Below are 16,718 nucleotides of genomic sequence, written 5' to 3' on the forward strand. Positions count from 1 at the left end.
TTCCCCATGAAGGGTTGTTTGGGAGTTTTTCCTGATCCGATGCGAGGTTTTGGGACAGGGATGTCTATGTGTACAGATTGTAAAGCACTCTGAGACAAATTAGTGATTTGTGAAAATGGGCTAAACTAAATTGAATTGAAGGAAGATCAGCTGCAGCCTGTGAATAAAAAGAGTGCAAATGAAGAAGAAGAGGGGCGATGAAAGATATTGAGTACAAACAGGGATTAGAACAGGTCACTAAGAGCAACGCGACTCGAGAAAAGATAATAAACAGCTGAGGGGAGGAAGAGAAGATTGCAGAAATATTTGGACAGGGTGAGCAGCAGGAAAGACAGATAGAGAGGGCGATGAAGACAGAGAGAAGGGGATGAGGACAGAGAGAAGGGGATGAGGACAGAGAGAAGGGGATGAAGACGAGATGAATCATGTTTAGTTTTGTTCGGTTGCACAACGATCAGAAAGGACTAGAGAAAGAAAGAAAAGGGACAAAGTGAAAAAGAATCAATAAAAACAGGTACAGAGAAGAAGAGGAAGATGAAGACGAGGAGAGTTAGCAGACTTCAGCTGGGGCTTTTCCAAACTGCCAGTCTGCCTGTTAGTCTTGGCAACCAGCTGCATAACCAAACCAAAGACTATTTTACGTCAGAAAATACCTCGTTAAACCACACAGAGCCACCTCGAGTCTTTGTGGGCTTCGTACTGTCGTTGCTTTTAAAAACAGAGCAGATCAGGGATTCACGTTTGTTTTACTTCATTAAACCTCGACGGGAATATCAGCATTAGTTTGTCGATGATGATTAAAATCAGAATATAAAGAATCCGGGTTAGTTTGGTGGTCGGTTCCCCCCAAATAGACCTCCCTGTATCCGTCTTCAGGTCTCAGGCGTTCGAGACGTCCAACCCCACGACACAGTCGAGCTCCACAGAATTCAGTTTGAGTTGCTCAGAGTGCTGAAAGTTGGCGTTTAAAAAGATTAAAAAGTAACATCAAGAACAGACAAGTTTGATAAGACAAAATGCACCAAAAAAAAGAAGAATATTTGATGTGTTTTTTTGCCGTTTTTATTTGTTTTTATGTCTTCTGTTCATGTCAATTAAATAACTATTGTAAATTGTGACGCACATTGCATGATCTCTCATAAACCAAACAATAGAGCAAGTAGTCTTTCGGCCCAGACATGTTTCTTTCCAGAGGCAGCGGCCTTGTTGGAACGCCTTGCTACTCCCTGGAATACTGCAGGAGAGCAAAGAAGCCGTTTTGAGTGTCTTTAATAAGTAACATGCAGGTTCAAGGAAGAAGAAACTAAAAACAAGACACGATTCCTCACATTCTTGTCAACAGCTGATTCTTGGAAGGTCAAAGTTCAAAGGCACTTCAACAGCAACTGCATGCTGGGCCATCCTTCTGCTCTGAATGCGCATCATCTCACTCTTCCGGTAAGCTCTGGTTGCCAGCTCAGCAGCGAGCATGACTTCTTCTTCTCTCCCTCCCGCTCCCTCTTGCTCAGTGTGTCTCATGTATAGTTATCCCCCTGCCTCCCTTAATGATAACGATACATGCAACAAGTGTAGTTTATTTGCTAGGTTGGAGGCAGGTCTAAGTGGGTTAGATGCACGGCTCCGCGCTATCGAAGCTCAGACAGCTATGCTAGTTAACCCGCCCTCTCCCGTAGCCGGCGCGGAGCTACAGTCAGCTGATAGCTGTTGCCCGGCGGTAACCGTGCAGCCGGGAGGTTGGGTAACTGTTCGCAGGAGTAGTAAGTCTACACAGAAGCCCGCTGTGCACCAACCACTTCACGTTTCGAACCAGTTTTCCCTGCTCAGCGACACACCCGCTGAGGAACACACCCTGGTTATCGGGAGCTCGATAGTCAGGAACGTGAAAATAGCGAAGCCGCGGACCAGAGTCGTGTGCCTCCCGGGGGCCAGAGCGGGCAACGTGGAGTCTTGTTTCAAGCTGCTGGCTAAGGACAAGCGGAGATACAGTCAGATTGTAATACACGCCGGTGGTAATGACGCCCGAGCCCGTCGGTCGGAAGTCACTAAAATTAATGTGGAATCGGTGTGTGCTTATGCCAAGACGTTGTCGGACACCGTAATTTTCTCTGGCCCTCTCCCAAATTTGCAGACAGACGAATTGTATAGCCGAATGTCGTCTTTCAACCGCTGGCTGTCGAGGTGGTGCCCAGCGAATAATGTGGGCTACGTAGACAACTGGAAGACTTTCTGGGGAAAGCCTGATCTGATGAGGAGAGACGGCATTCATCCCACGTTGGACGGAGCGTCTCATTTCTGCGAATATGACCAAGTTGATCACCGGACTTAATCCATGACAACCCAGGGTTCAGATCAGGAACCGGGAGCAGAGTTGTAGTTTAACACCCTTCTCTGCTCTTCCATTCGAGCAGTTACCCACCCATGACTCTAGAGTAGAGACTGTGTCTGTCCCATGGCCACTTCAATTAAATAAATCAAAAGTAAGCAGAAGAGGAGTCGTACACAATAACCTTATTCAAGTTAACACCATTATTTCAGCAGTGCAACAAAACAGGTCTATTAAATGTGGTCTCCTAAATATTCGATCTCTGTCATCTAAAGCTGTGTTACTAAATGATTTAATATCAGATAATCACATTGATTTATGTTGCCTAACTGAAACCTGGCTGAGCCATGAAGAATATGTCTGCCTAAATGAATCGACTCCTCCAAGTCATATTAATACTCACATTCCTCGAGGCACCGGTCGAGGAGGTGGAGTAGCAGCCATCTTTGAATCGAGCCTATTAATTAATCCTCAACCAAAATTACACTACACCTCATTTGAAAGCCTTGTTCTTAGTCTTTCACATCCAACCTGGAAAACACTACAGCCAATTATATTTGTGATTCTGTACCGGCCACCAGGTCCATATTCAGAGTTTATATCTGAATTCTCAGAATTTATATCAAGTTTGGTTCTTAAAACTGATAAAGTTATTATTGTTGGAGATTTTAATATCCATGTGGATGTTGATAATGATTGCCTTAGTGCTGCATTCATCTCCTTGTTGGACTCGATTGGCTTCTGCCAGAGAGTACAGAAACCCACTCACAGCTTTGGCCACACGCTTGATCTTGTTCTTACTTATGGCGTTGACATTGAGCATTTGAACATCTTCCCACAGAATCCTCTTCTGTCAGACCACAACCTCATAACTTTTGAATTTATACTACCGGAGTGTACTCCGTTAGTCAAAAGTTTCTACACCAGATGTCTAACTGACAGTGCAGTAGCTAAATTTAAAGAAGCGATTACTTCTGTATTTGATTCGATACCACGTCTCAATATAACAGAGGACTCCTGGTCTAACTTTAGTCCGTCCCAGATTGATCATCTTGTTGACAGTGCCACAGGCTCACTGAGAATGACACTGGACTCGATAGCCCCTCTGAAGAAGAAGACAGTGAGGAAGAGGAGGTTTGCTCCCTGGTATAACCCTCAGACCCGCAAACTGAAGCAAACGTCACGAAAGCTTGAACGCATATGGCGTTCAACTAATCTCGAAGAATCCCGCTTAGTTTGGCGAGATAGTCTTAAAACTTATAAGAAGGCCCTCCGTAATGCCAGAGCAGCCTATTACTCATCAGTAATAGAAAAATAAGAACAACCCCAGGTTTCTCTTCAGCACTGTAGCCAGGCTGACAGAGAGTCACAGCTCTGTGGAGCCGAGCATTCCTATAGACCTTAGTGGTAATGACTTTATGAACTTCTTTAATGAAAAGATTTTAACTATTAGGACAAGATTAATAATCTCTTGCCCTTAACCAGTGCCAATCTGTCCTCAAGTGGAATGGCCTTGGAAACCGCTGTATGCCCTGGTGTATATTTGGAGGGCTTTTCTCCCATCAACCGTGACCAATTATCTTCAACGGTTTCTACTTGAACACGTCTACCTGTCTCTTGGACCCCATCCCGACGAGGCTGCTTAAAGACGTTTTGCCTTTAATTGGCGGCTCTATTAGATATTATCAATGTGTCTCTGCTAACAGGCCACGTACCACACTCCTTCAAAGTGGCTGTTATTAAACCTCTCCTGAAGAAGCCCACTCTGGATCCAGAGGTGTTGGCTAACTACAGACCGATCTCTAACCTCCCTTCCTCTCCAAGATCCTTGAGAAAGTGGTCGCAAATCAGTTGTGCGACTTTCTACATCATAATAGTTTATTTGAGAAATTTCAATCAGGATTTAGAAAACACCACAGCACCGAGACGGCACTGGTGAAAATTACAAATGACCTCTTAATGGCAGCAGATAAAGGACTCCTCTCTGTCCTGGTCTTATTAGACCTTAGTGCTGCATTCGACACCATTGACCATGACATCCTGTTACAGAGACTGGAGCAGTCGATTGGCATTTCAGGCACGGCACTAATTTGGTTTAAATCCTATTTATCAGATCGATCTCAATTTGTATTTGTAAACGATGACGCCGATAACCACCAACGTTAATCACGGAGTTCCACAAGGTTCTGTGCTTGGACCAATTTTATTTACCTTATACATGCTTCCTTTGGGCAATATTATCAGGAAACACTCCATAAACTTTCATTGTTATGCAGATGATATTCAACTATATTTATCGATAAAACCAGAGGAGAGCAACCAACTCGGTAAAATTCAAGCATGTCTTGAAAACATGGATGACCTGTAACTTCTTGATGTTAAACTCAGACAAAACCAAGTAATTTTAATCGGCCCTGAGCACCTCAGAGATCAATTATCTGGTGATGTGGTTTCTGTAGACGGCATTGCCCTAGCATCCAACACCACTGTAAAGAATTTTGGCGTTATCTTTGATCGGGACTTGTCCTTTAACTCCCACGTAAAGCAAATCTCAAGGACTGCATTCTTTCATCTACGTAATATTTCAAAAATCAGGCACATCTTGTCTCAAAAAGATGCAAAAAAATTGGTTCACGCTGTTACTTGAGACTGGATTACTGCAACTCCTTATTATCAGGCTGCTCTAATAAATCTCTTAGGTCCATCCAGTTGATCCAGAATGCTGCAGCTCGTGTTCTCACTAAAACTAAGAAAAGAGATCACATCACTCCTGCACTAGCTGCTCTGCACTGGCTCCCAGTAAAATCAAGAATCACTTTAAAATTCTTTCTTAACGTACAAAGCCTTGATTGGTGATGCACCATCATATCTTAAGGAGCTTGTAGTACCATATTGCCCCACTCAGAGAGCTCACTAAATGCGGACTACTTGTAGTTCCTAGAGTCTTAAAAAGTAGAATGGGAGCCAGAGCCTTTAGTTATCAAGCTCCTCTTTATGGAACCAGCTTCCAATTTCAGTCCGGGAGGCAGACACAGTCACCTTGTTTAAGAGTAGACTGAAGACCCTCATTTGAAAGCCTTGTTCTTAGTCTTTCACATCCAACCTGGAAAACACTACAGCCAATTATATTTGTGATTCTGTACCGCCACCAGGTCCATATTCAGAGTTTATATCTGAATTTCAGAATTTATATCAAGTTTGGTTCTTTAAACTGATAAAGTTATTATTGTTGGAGATTTTAATATCCATGTGGATGTTGATAATGATTGCCTTAGTGCTGCATTCATCTCCTTGTTGGACTGATTGACTTCTACAGAGAGTACAGAACCACTCACAGCTTTTGATCGGTCTTTTTCTTTGTTCTTACTTATGGCATTGAACGTCTTCATTTGAGCGTTCTCCCACAGAATCCTCTTCTGTCAGACCACAACCTCATAACTTTTGAATTTATACTACCGGAGTGTACTCCGTTAGTCAAAAGTTTCTACACCAGATGTCTAACTGACAGTGCAGTAGCTAAATTTAAAGAAGCGATTACTTCTGTATTTGATTCGATACCACGTCTCAATATAACAGAGGACTCCTGGTCTAACTTTAGTCCGTCCCAGATTGATCATCTTGTTGACAGTGCCACAGGCTCACTGAGAATGACACTGGACTCGATAGCCCCTCTGAAGAAGAAGACAGTGAGGAAGAGGAGGTTTGCTCCCTGGTATAACCCTCAGACCCGCAAACTGAAGCAAACGTCACGAAAGCTTGAGCATATATGGCAACTAATCTCGAAGAATCCCGCTTAGTTTGGCGAGATAGTCTTAAAACTTATAAGAAGGCCCTCCGTAATGCCAGAGCAGCCTATTACTCATCAGTAATAGAAAAAAATAAGAACAACCCCAGGTTTCTCTTCAGCACTGTAGCCAGGCTGACAGAGAGTCACAGCTCTGTGGAGCCGAGCATTCCTATAGACCTTAGTGGTAATGACTTTATGAACTTCTTTAATGAAAAGATTTTAACTATTAGGGACAAGATTAATAATCTCTTGCCCTTAACCAGTGCCAATCTGTCCTCAAGTGGAATGGCCTTGGAAACCGCTGTATGCCCTGGTGTATATTTGGAGGGCTTTTCTCCCATCAACCGTGACCAATTATCTTCAACGGTTTCTACTTGAACACGTCTACCTGTCTCTTGGACCCCATCCCGACGAGGCTGCTTAAAGACGTGTTGCCTTTAATTGGCGGCTCTCTATTAGATATTATCAATGTGTCTCTGCTAACAGGCCACGTACCACACTCCTTCAAAGTGGCTGTTATTAAACCTCTCCTGAAGAAGCCCACTCTGGATCCAGAGGTGTTGGCTAACTACAGACCGATCTCTAACCTCCTTCCTCTCCAAGATCCTTGAGAAAGTGGTCGCAAATCAGTTGTGCGACTTTCTACATCATAATAGTTTATTTGAGAAATTTCAATCAGGATTTAGAAAACACCACAGCACCGAGACGGCACTGGTGAAAATTACAAATGACCTCTTAATGGCAGCAGATAAAGGACTCCTCTCTGTCCTGGTCTTATTAGACCTTAGTGCTGCATTCGACACCATTGACCATGACATCCTGTTACAGAGACTGGAGCAGTCGATTGGCATTTCAGGCACGGCACTAATTTGGTTTAAATCCTATTTATCAGATCGATCTCAATTTGTATTTGTAAACGATGACGCCGATAACCACCAACGTTAATCACGGAGTTCCACAAGGTTCTGTGCTTGGACCAATTTTATTTACCTTATACATGCTTCCTTTGGGCAATATTATCAGGAAACACTCCATAAACTTTCATTGTTATGCAGATGATATTCAACTATATTTATCGATAAAACCAGAGGAGAGCAACCAACTCGGTAAAATTCAAGCATGTCTTAAAGACATAAAAACATGGATGACCTGCAACTTCTTGATGTTAAACTCAGACAAAACCGAAGTAATTTTAATCGGCCCTGAGCACCTCAGAGATCAATTATCTGGTGATGTGGTTTCTGTAGACGGCATTGCCCTAGCATCCAACACCACTGTAAAGAATTTTGGCGTTATCTTTGATCGGGACTTGTCCTTTAACTCCCACGTAAAGCAAATCTCAAGGACTGCATTCTTTCATCTACGTAATATTTCAAAAATCAGGCACATCTTGTCTCAAAAAGATGCAGAAAAATTGGTTCACGCGTTCGTTACTTCGAGACTGGATTACTGCAACTCCTTATTATCAGGCTGCTCTAATAAATCTCTTAGGTCCATCCAGTTGATCCAGAATGCTGCAGCTCGTGTTCTCACTAAAACTAAGAAAAGAGATCACATCACTCCTGCACTAGCTGCTCTGCACTGGCTCCCAGTAAAATCAAGAATCACTTTTAAAATTCTTTTCTTAACGTACAAAGCCTTGATTGGTGATGCACCATCATATCTTAAGGAGCTTGTAGTACCATATTGCCCCACTAGAGAGCTACGCTCACTAAATGCAGGACTACTTGTAGTTCCTAGAGTCTTAAAAAGTAGAATGGGAGCCAGAGCCTTTAGTTATCAAGCTCCTCTTTTATGGAACCAGCTTCCAATTTCAGTCCGGGAGGCAGACACAGTCACCTTGTTTAAGAGTAGACTGAAGACTTTCCTCTTTGACAGAGCTTATAGTTAGGGCTGAATCAGGTTCACCTGGTCCAGCCCCTTGATATGCTGCTATAGGCTTATAGCTGCGGGGACGTTTTAGGATGCACTGAGTACCTATCTCCTCTTTTTCTCTCCTTAAGGATGAATTTTCATCTCTCAATCACACGTTACTAACTCTGCTTTCTCCCGGAGTCCTTTTGACTTCACGTCTCATGGGGTCATCGGACCCTATGAGACGGCATAAATCTATCTGCTGATGGATCATCGAGGTCTGGGTCGTGGAATTCCTGCTCCTGACTACGCCACTGTCCTGTTGAGACTCCGCCCACTGTTGAGACTCCGCCCACTCCTCCTCCCCACCGCCATCTGCCTGATGGATCGTGGAGGTCTCCATCGTGGAATATGCCTACTATGAACTATTCATACACTCTGTCATATTCATTTAATGTATTTTAACTCTAAATCTGTCCTTCTGTACACATTACATCTATTGCACCTGTCCATCCTGGAGAGGGATCCTCCTCTGTTGCTCTCCTGCAGGTTTCTTCCCTTTTTTTCCCCCTGAAGGGTTATTTGGGAGTTTTTCCTGGTCCGATGTGAGGTTTTGGGGCAGGGATGTCTATGTGTACAGATTGTAAAGCACTCCGAGACAAATTTGTAATTTGTGAAATTGGGCTATACAAATAAACTGAATTGAATTGAATTGAATTGAATGCTTCCGGTAACTCAAGACAAAGTGTTTTCCATAAAACAGATTCAGGAGAAAGTTGAACGATGAACGTGAAAGGAATTGTTTACATTTTCGTACACTTAAGAGCTTCAGGGTGCCGACGCATGTAATTATTGCAATTTTGTTGGGATTTCTCGGAAAGCAATCACTGTAATGGACTATAACTATCAAATGAAGAATCCCCCCCCCCCACAAAAAGAGGAAAAGATCAACAACTATGGACGTTATAATGCGGTTCTAATGCAGTGTGCTGCCTTGGAGGATGGTCGTGTTTTCCGTAATGCTCTTCCGGAAGACCGTTACGTCGGCGTTAGCTCCACCGCGGAGCCGTGGGGTCCACGACTGGGTTGGGATTATGTTCTCACTTATCACAATTCTGTGTTGGAAGACTTGAAAAAAAAGGCCTCGCTATCACCTCGACAAAGAAACTGAACTAGAGCAGAGTTTTGAAGAACCGTTTCAGAAGTTCTGGGGCGTGAAAGCTGCTCGATTTCGTCTCTATCCTCTTTTCCCACACAAAGCCCAGCCCTGTGTGCTGGGGCCGACGTTACCTCACCAGCCGCCCCTTAACGCCAAGGAACATCCCCGGCAAAATGAAAGCAAGGTGACGTCTTCTTTCCAGTAAGCCGAGTGGATATCGCGTTGGGCAGGGCCCCGTGATGGAGGCATGTAACCGTGTATAATACAAATCCACTCATTAGCCTTTGATCCAAGCTGTGAAAGGGGCCGACCACACTTGGCAATGAGAACCAACGCTGCTGAGAAATAGAAGATGATTTCCTGGAAATTTGTAAGAATAATGTGTGTGTGTGTGTGTGTGTCCTGGCACACCTTGAATCCCGAGACGTGTTTTAGCTTGCCTAGTCTTACAGAATTGAGACCAGTCGAAGTGTTTAGTCTGCCAGACTTCTCATGGCAGCAGTACAAAGAAGAGGAGCGAACAACAGGGCGAGGCGGCAGCCAGCGACAACCATCGGAGCGTTTCGTCCAACGGAAACTCGGGGAATTTTACCCGGAGCTTTCACTTTTCTCACGTTTTAGGAAACAAGTTTCAACATCTACATTGAGATGTGTCCAAACTAATTCATATTAACTGTTTGTTCTAGGAAGCCTACTGTCCCAACCCTTTGTCACTTCCTACGGCGTCCGTCGCACGGAGGCACCCGTTATCGTCTGGATGAACTGTTGCTACTGCGTCCGATTTAAAGCACAACGTTACTTGTCATCGCGAGACACCCAGAGCAACTGACGTAGTACAAGAAGTGACAAAGTCTGCGCCGGTCAAACAAAGACTGGACCTTCACCCAGGAGATCAATGTCTGTGTCCCGTGTGAAACCAAGTGCACGCTGACTTCTTGTACCGTACTTTTATTACGTAACTTACATACTTTCACCCTAAACACAATCTTTTCCTGCGCCTAACAAGTCTTTTTTGTTGCGTAAGAAAACCGGAAAAAACCTGCATGAAAAGTAAATTTTGCGAAAATAGAAATAAACACGTCGCGAGTGGAAACTTGACAGCACTGACCAACGCCTTGATTGTCTGATGAGAAGCACCAAACAGGAAGTGGACTGGCATCTGTGGAGGTGACAACTATTTTGTGCTGAAAGGCAGCTTACTATTAACTTAGTGTTTATAATGTTGCACGCAACCGTTTTATAAAAGCAATAAGGTACTCGAGGCAGTACTGTATCGTCAATAATGTCCTGTTCAAGGGTTTGCCTAACAACACGGTTGAAGCGGTCATTATTGACGATACAGTACCGCTTCTCGTACCTTATTGCTTAAGTATAGTATCTGTCATTTTGAGATTCATGCATTGTAATAAACATTCTCAACAGTCTTAATTAACTTTGCCAACGCCTGAAGGGATGTTGAAAGACAGTGAGATGTAGTTACAGTCTGGCATTATTTTATCAATCTGTGACAAATCATAAAACTGATCAGTAAACAAGAATGTAACAACAATGCAACCAAACAAGGACAAATAAAAATATAAATAAAGATTTGCTTATTCTTGACTTTTGGGAAGGGTACGTATACACAGAGAGTAAGACATAAATCTGGCCTCAACAGCTCACAAAGAGAGATTCAGTGGAGAGCACGCACACGCACACACACACACACACACACACACACACACACACAAGAACCTGCTGCTGTTCTGAGATACAGTGAAACTCCTCCGTGTTTCAGCTCTGTGACAAAACCCCACAAACCAGCTGCCTCCGCCTCCTCCACGTTCAAACACCACATGACTCGGTCCCGGTTTATAAGGATACGAGAGTATACTTTCAGAAAGAGGATGTAGGGGTTTTGCCAAAAATGCAACATTTATAGCGGGTTTTGGAATATTTAGGACATTGTTCCATGTGAAGAACCAGGGTTGAAGAATGAAAGCTAAAGGGATTTTGTTATTTTTAATCTATGGTGTGTATTTCAGTACCCTGTATGCTCGCTGTATGCCCTGCTTATGGAATCAATATTTTAAGAATGATACGTTTATTCTAAGGACCTAATATCTTTACAATCATATATTATGGAGGGAGTGCTTCCAACTTTAGGAAAGAAAGAGCTTCGGGATAATTGTATATATTTGTGAAGGGCACCAGGGTTTAATTAAAAGTGTGAAACTGTCCATCACACCAAAGTCAGCAAGCATCCCCCCTGCTGAAGTGTCCTTGAGCACTTGTTATATGAGAATGGGATGGAGGTGAGCCCAGAGTGACCTTTGACCTCCAGCATTATAATCACTTGCTCTATGCGTCCAGGTGGATGTTTGTGCCCGATATGAAGAGCGTCGCTCAAGGCCTTCCTGAGATATCGGGACAATGAGACGGACGTCACCTTTGACCACTGAAGTCTGATCACTTCATCCTCGAGTCCGGGCAGAGGTTTGTACCAAATTTGACAAGATGTCCTCCTCCAGGCGAGATATGGACCGTACGTCCATACATGTGTGTGTGTGTGTGTGTGTGTGTGGACAGACAACCCAAAACATGTAACGTCCAACAGACCAATGGGATAGGACTCACTGTGCGCGTATGCTGCTGAGCTCCTGCTCTGTCCGTCTCTGCAGCTGCTGGAGGCGAAAGGTCAGCTCCTCGCTCACAACGGCAAACCTCCACAGTCCTCTACCTGTGTCGTCCTCGCACGGCGAGCCCTGATCCTGAGAGGGGAAGAGGAAGAAGAGCAAAATAATTCACAGAAGGCTCGGGAACACGCCCTCTAGCAGCCATGTTGGAGGTGCAGTGATGAGGTAACGGTGAAAAAGGAAAGCAAACATTTCATTAGCATGTCACGTTGTCTTGAGACACATGCTTCCCGCCTAATAGGCCGGCCCCAGGGGCCCTGCCTCCTTCCATGGCCTCCTCTCTACCTCCTTCCGTTTCATGGATTGTGGAGGTCTGGATCTCTGTCTGGAGAGGGCTCAGGCAGATCACCAACTACAAGCCCAAATCACCCCACTCCATGAACAATGTGCTTCTGGCTAAGGTTTAAATGAGTTCTACCGCTTTGAAAGACAATGGAGCAGTCCTGAGACAATCCCCCACAGCCCCACCAACAAGCCACAGACCATCAGCCCACCCTCCCCCAGCCCATCAGGCTCACACCTCTGGCAGGGGCTCACACCTCTGGAGACCCTCCATCAACTCAGCGACGCCCCTCGTCATCCTGGAGAGAGCGTCAACAGGCTGTTCAAAAAGCAGAACCCCGCAAAGCAGCGGGCCCCGGACTCATCTCCCCTCCACCCTGAAGCACTGTGCCGACCAGCTGTCTCCGGTGTTCACCGACATCTTCAACACCTCCTGGAGACATGCCACGCTCCAGCCTGCTTGCCTCCCTCACCATCATCCCGTCCCAAAAACCCAAGATCACAGGACTCAATGACTACAGGGCCCGTCGCCCTGACCTCTGTGGTCATGAAGTCCTTGAACGCTGGGGTCTGTCACACCTCAAGACCATCACCGACCGACCTGGGACCCCTGCAGTTCGCCTACAGAGCCAACAGGTCTGCAGACGATGCAAGTCAACATACCCTTCACTACATCCTCCAGCATCTGGACTCCCGAGGAACCTCGCCATGGATCCTGTTTGTGGACTTCAGCTCTGCCTTCAATTCCATCATCCCGTCCTGCTGCAGGGACAAGCCCTCCCAGCTGCGCGGCCCGACTCCACCTGCAGGTGGATCACAGACTTCCTGACCGACAGGAAGCAGAAGCAGCACGCTGGGAAACACGTGGGCTCGGACCACCAGCACGGGTTCCCCAAGGGCTGTGTCTCTCCCTCTGTTCTCTCCCTAGACACCAACAGCTGCACCTCCAGTCACCAGTCCGTCAAGCTCCTAAAGTTCGCGGATGACACCACCCTCATTGGACTCATCTCTGGCGGGACGAGACCGCCACAGGTGGGAGACTGACCACCTGGTGACCTGGTGCAGCCAGAACAACCTGGAGCAACGCTCTGAAGACAGTGGAGATGGTTGTGGATTTCAGGAGGAATGCAGCCCCACCCGCCCTCTCATCCTGTGTGACTCCCCGTCGGCTGCAGAGTCCCTGCACTCCTGGCTCCCGTCGACGCCAGGGGAGTCCTACCGCCTCTGGGCCATCATCTCCCAGGACCTCAAGTGGGAGCTGAACATCGGCTCCATCTCCAAGAAGGCCCAGCAGAGGATGTTCTTCCTGAGGCAGCTGAGGAAATTCAACCTGCCAGGGAAGATGATGGTACAGTTCTACACGGCCATCGTTGAGTCCATCATCTGCTCCTCCATCACCGTCTGGCACCCTGCAGCCACAGCCAAAGACAAGCGCAGGCTGCAGAGCATCATCCGCCGGGCCGAGAGGTTTATCGGTTGCAATCTGCCTTCCTCCAGGTCCTGTTCACTTCCAGGTCACCAGCGGCGCCAGAGAGATTGTCGCCGACCCCTCCTCCTGGACACACTCCCTGTAGTCCCTCCCTCGGGAGGAGGCGTCCATCATGACCACGACCTCCCGCCACACCAATAGCTTTTTTCGGCGGGGTCGTCGGCCACAATGGACCCCGGGACTGACTGACTGTCACCCCCAGGACTACCACCTCTTCTTCCACCTTCCTCTCTCCTCCTTCTTCCCGCTCCTTCCTCTTCCTCCTCCTCCCTCTTCCTCCCCCTCCCCCTCCTCATACGTTGATTGTTGTTTGTCATGTCCAAATGTTGCACCTTCCACCAAAAAAAATTCCTCGTTTGTTTGTGAAAACATTCATTCTTTGGCAATAAACCTGTTTCTGATTCTGATTCTGATTCTTCTGGTGGTCCATGCCTACAACTAATTATTCATACACTCTGTCATACTCATTGAATGTGTTTATATAACTCTTTAATGATTCCTTCTGGTCACATGACATCTATTGCATCTGTCCATCCTGGAGAGGGATCCTCCTCTGTTGCTCTCCTGAAGGTTTCTTCCCTTTTTTTCCACGTGAAAGGGTTTTTTCTATTTCTTGAAGTTTTTCCTGATCCGATGTGAGGTCCTGGGACAGGGATGTCGGATGTGTACACATTGTAAAGCCCTCCGAGGCAAATTTGTAATTTGTGATTCTGGGCTAAACTAAATAGAATTGCTACCCCACCCCCCGCAGGACGCAGAGGAATTAATGTGCGCCTTCATCTCAAGTTGCTGTAACTTCTCCAAAGCTCTGCTGCGAAACAAGAAGGAAAGAGGGACCACATCTCTCCAGTCTTAGCTACGCCGCACTGGCCGCCTTCAGCCTCCAGAATTGATTTTAAAGTCTATTTACTTGTCGTCGACAGAGCTCTAAACGGCTTAGGCCCGGCCGACATCACATTCCCTCCATGTTCCTCCACCACCCTGAGATCCTCTGCTGCCGGCTTTCTAACTCCTCAAAACCGCTCCAAAAAAAAGGAAATTGAAGATGCAGCCTTTTCTCCCCCAGTTTATGCTTCACAATTGTGAAGCATTAAATGTTACAGAGAAATCCTCTGCTGACATTTTCAAGCATCTCTTTCGCCAAGCTTTTGATTTTTTTTAAACAGCTCTTTATGTATGTTACACAGAGTCCCAGTGTTTCTATCAAATGACCGTTTATGCATTTTAATTGCCCTTATGTCTCAACACGTTGCTTTTTAAAATTGTATTTCATTTGTAAAATGTTTTATGGCTCTTATTTATGTATAGAAACTCTTTTAATTACTTTAAATGTGAGTCAAAAAATACATGCGCTCTTCCTACCACTTATATTTATTTTTGTATTTGTTTTTAAATGTACAGCACAAATATAGAACATTATTACTAATAAAATATGATTATTATGCTAACATACATGTACCATATTAAAATGTCAACATTCTTTTTGAAAGAAAAAAAAGAGATGATAGAAACACGATTTAAATGTTTTTTTAAAGGCTCTCCTGTCTAAATTATTCATCATCACTCAGAGCGTTTGTCTGTCCTGTGTTCGATACGACAATGTGCCCGACGACACCTCGGCTCGGAGTCGTCTGTCGTCTCCGTTTGTCAGACATAGCAACATGTCGAGTAAAGCAGAAGAGAGAGGGATGAATCACCGGCTGGAGGAGGAGGAGAGACGCACACACTGACAGTGAGTCAACTGGTAAGACAGACGAGAGGAGGGAAAAGGAGACGAGCTAGACGAGAGGAGGTGAAAAGGAGACGAGGGAGGCGAGAGGAGGTGAAAAGGAGACAAGGTTGGCGAGAGGAGGTAAAAGTAGACGAGGTAGACGAGAGGAGGTGAAAAGGAGACGAGGTAGACGAGAGGAGGGAAAAGGAGATGAGGTAGACGAGAGGAGGTGAAAAGGAGATGAGGCAGAGGAGAGGGGGGGAAAGGAGACGAGGCAGACGAGAGGAGGTGAAAAGGAGACGAGGTAGACGAGAGGATGTGAAAAGGAGACGAGGGAGGCGAGAGGGAAAAGGAGACGAGGTAGACGAGAGGAGGTGAAAAGGAGATGAGGTAGACGAGAGGAGGTGAAAAGGAGACGAGGTAGACGAGAGGAGGTGAAAAGGAGACGAGGTAGACGAGAGGAGGTGAAAAGGAGACGAGGTAGACGAGAGGAGGTGAAAAGGAGACGAGGTAGACGAGAGGAGGTGAAAAGGAGACGAGGCAGAGGAGAGGGGGGGAAAGGAGACGAGGCAGATGAGAGGAGGTGAAAAGGAGACGAGGTAGACGAGAGGATGTGAAAAGGAGACAAGGCAGCCAAGAGGGAGAACAAGGAGACAAGACAGTCACAAGGGGGAAAAGGACACAAGGTAGACAAGAGGAGGTGAAAAGGAGACAAGGTAGAAAAGAGGAGGTGAAAAGGAGACGAGGCAGATGAGAGGAGGTGAAAAGGAGACAAAGCAGACAAGAGGGGGGGGGGAAGGAGACGAGGCAGACAAGAAGGGGAAAAAGGAGACGAGGTAGAAAAAGAGAGGGAACAAGGAGACGAGGTAGACAGGAGGGGGGGGAAAGGAAAGGAGGCAGACGAGAGGGGTTGAAAAGGAGTCGAGGCAGAAAAGCAAGAGACAAAGTCGGTGGCGTTGCGAGTGTGAACCTGAGTCCGCTCAGCGAGCGTCTGGGCAGAAAGAGAACAGACCGATTGAGTCATCCTGGCAGAACACGACGGCCGCCCTCCTCCTCCTCCTCCTCCTCCTCCTCCCTTCTGCCTGTCTGCCTGTCTGTCTGAGAATGCAATCTTTTCCAGCCATCACACTCTTCTTCTGCTTCTTTTTTTTATTTGTATTTATTTGTATTTATACAGGAGATTGACATCAAGCACGAGTCACCTGAGGCAAACCAAAAACAACGGTCTTATTTGAATTCCCGGGGGATGTTTAAAAAAGTTTGGCCTTTATTCCTAAGCCTTCTCAAAGATGACAAGTATCCAATAAAGTCGGGGAACGCCGTCTTTCTGAACACCGCCTCGAGAGAGATCAACGACGAGGGTAAAGAGAGGGACGCAGATTCCCTGCAGGGAAATGGAGAGAAGGATCAAGGGAAACACACCAAGAGAGTGCTGGGA

At 45.9% G+C, this 16,718-nt stretch overlaps 1 protein-coding gene across 1 annotated transcript in view; it reads right to left on the minus strand.

Moving 5' to 3' along the window:
- The window catches only part of LOC130205669 (uncharacterized), a 73,516-nt gene that overhangs the window by 23,984 nt on the left and 32,814 nt on the right, over positions 1 to 16,718 (minus strand). The window contains exon 8 of the mRNA XM_056433168.1: positions 11,740 to 11,873. Coding sequence (XP_056289143.1) covers positions 11,740 to 11,873 — 134 coding nt within the window. The remainder of the gene's footprint in view (positions 1 to 11,739; positions 11,874 to 16,718) is intronic.

Source organism: Pseudoliparis swirei, chromosome 15, assembly GCF_029220125.1.
Source record: "Pseudoliparis swirei isolate HS2019 ecotype Mariana Trench chromosome 15, NWPU_hadal_v1, whole genome shotgun sequence".
NCBI lineage: Eukaryota > Metazoa > Chordata > Actinopteri > Perciformes > Liparidae > Pseudoliparis > Pseudoliparis swirei.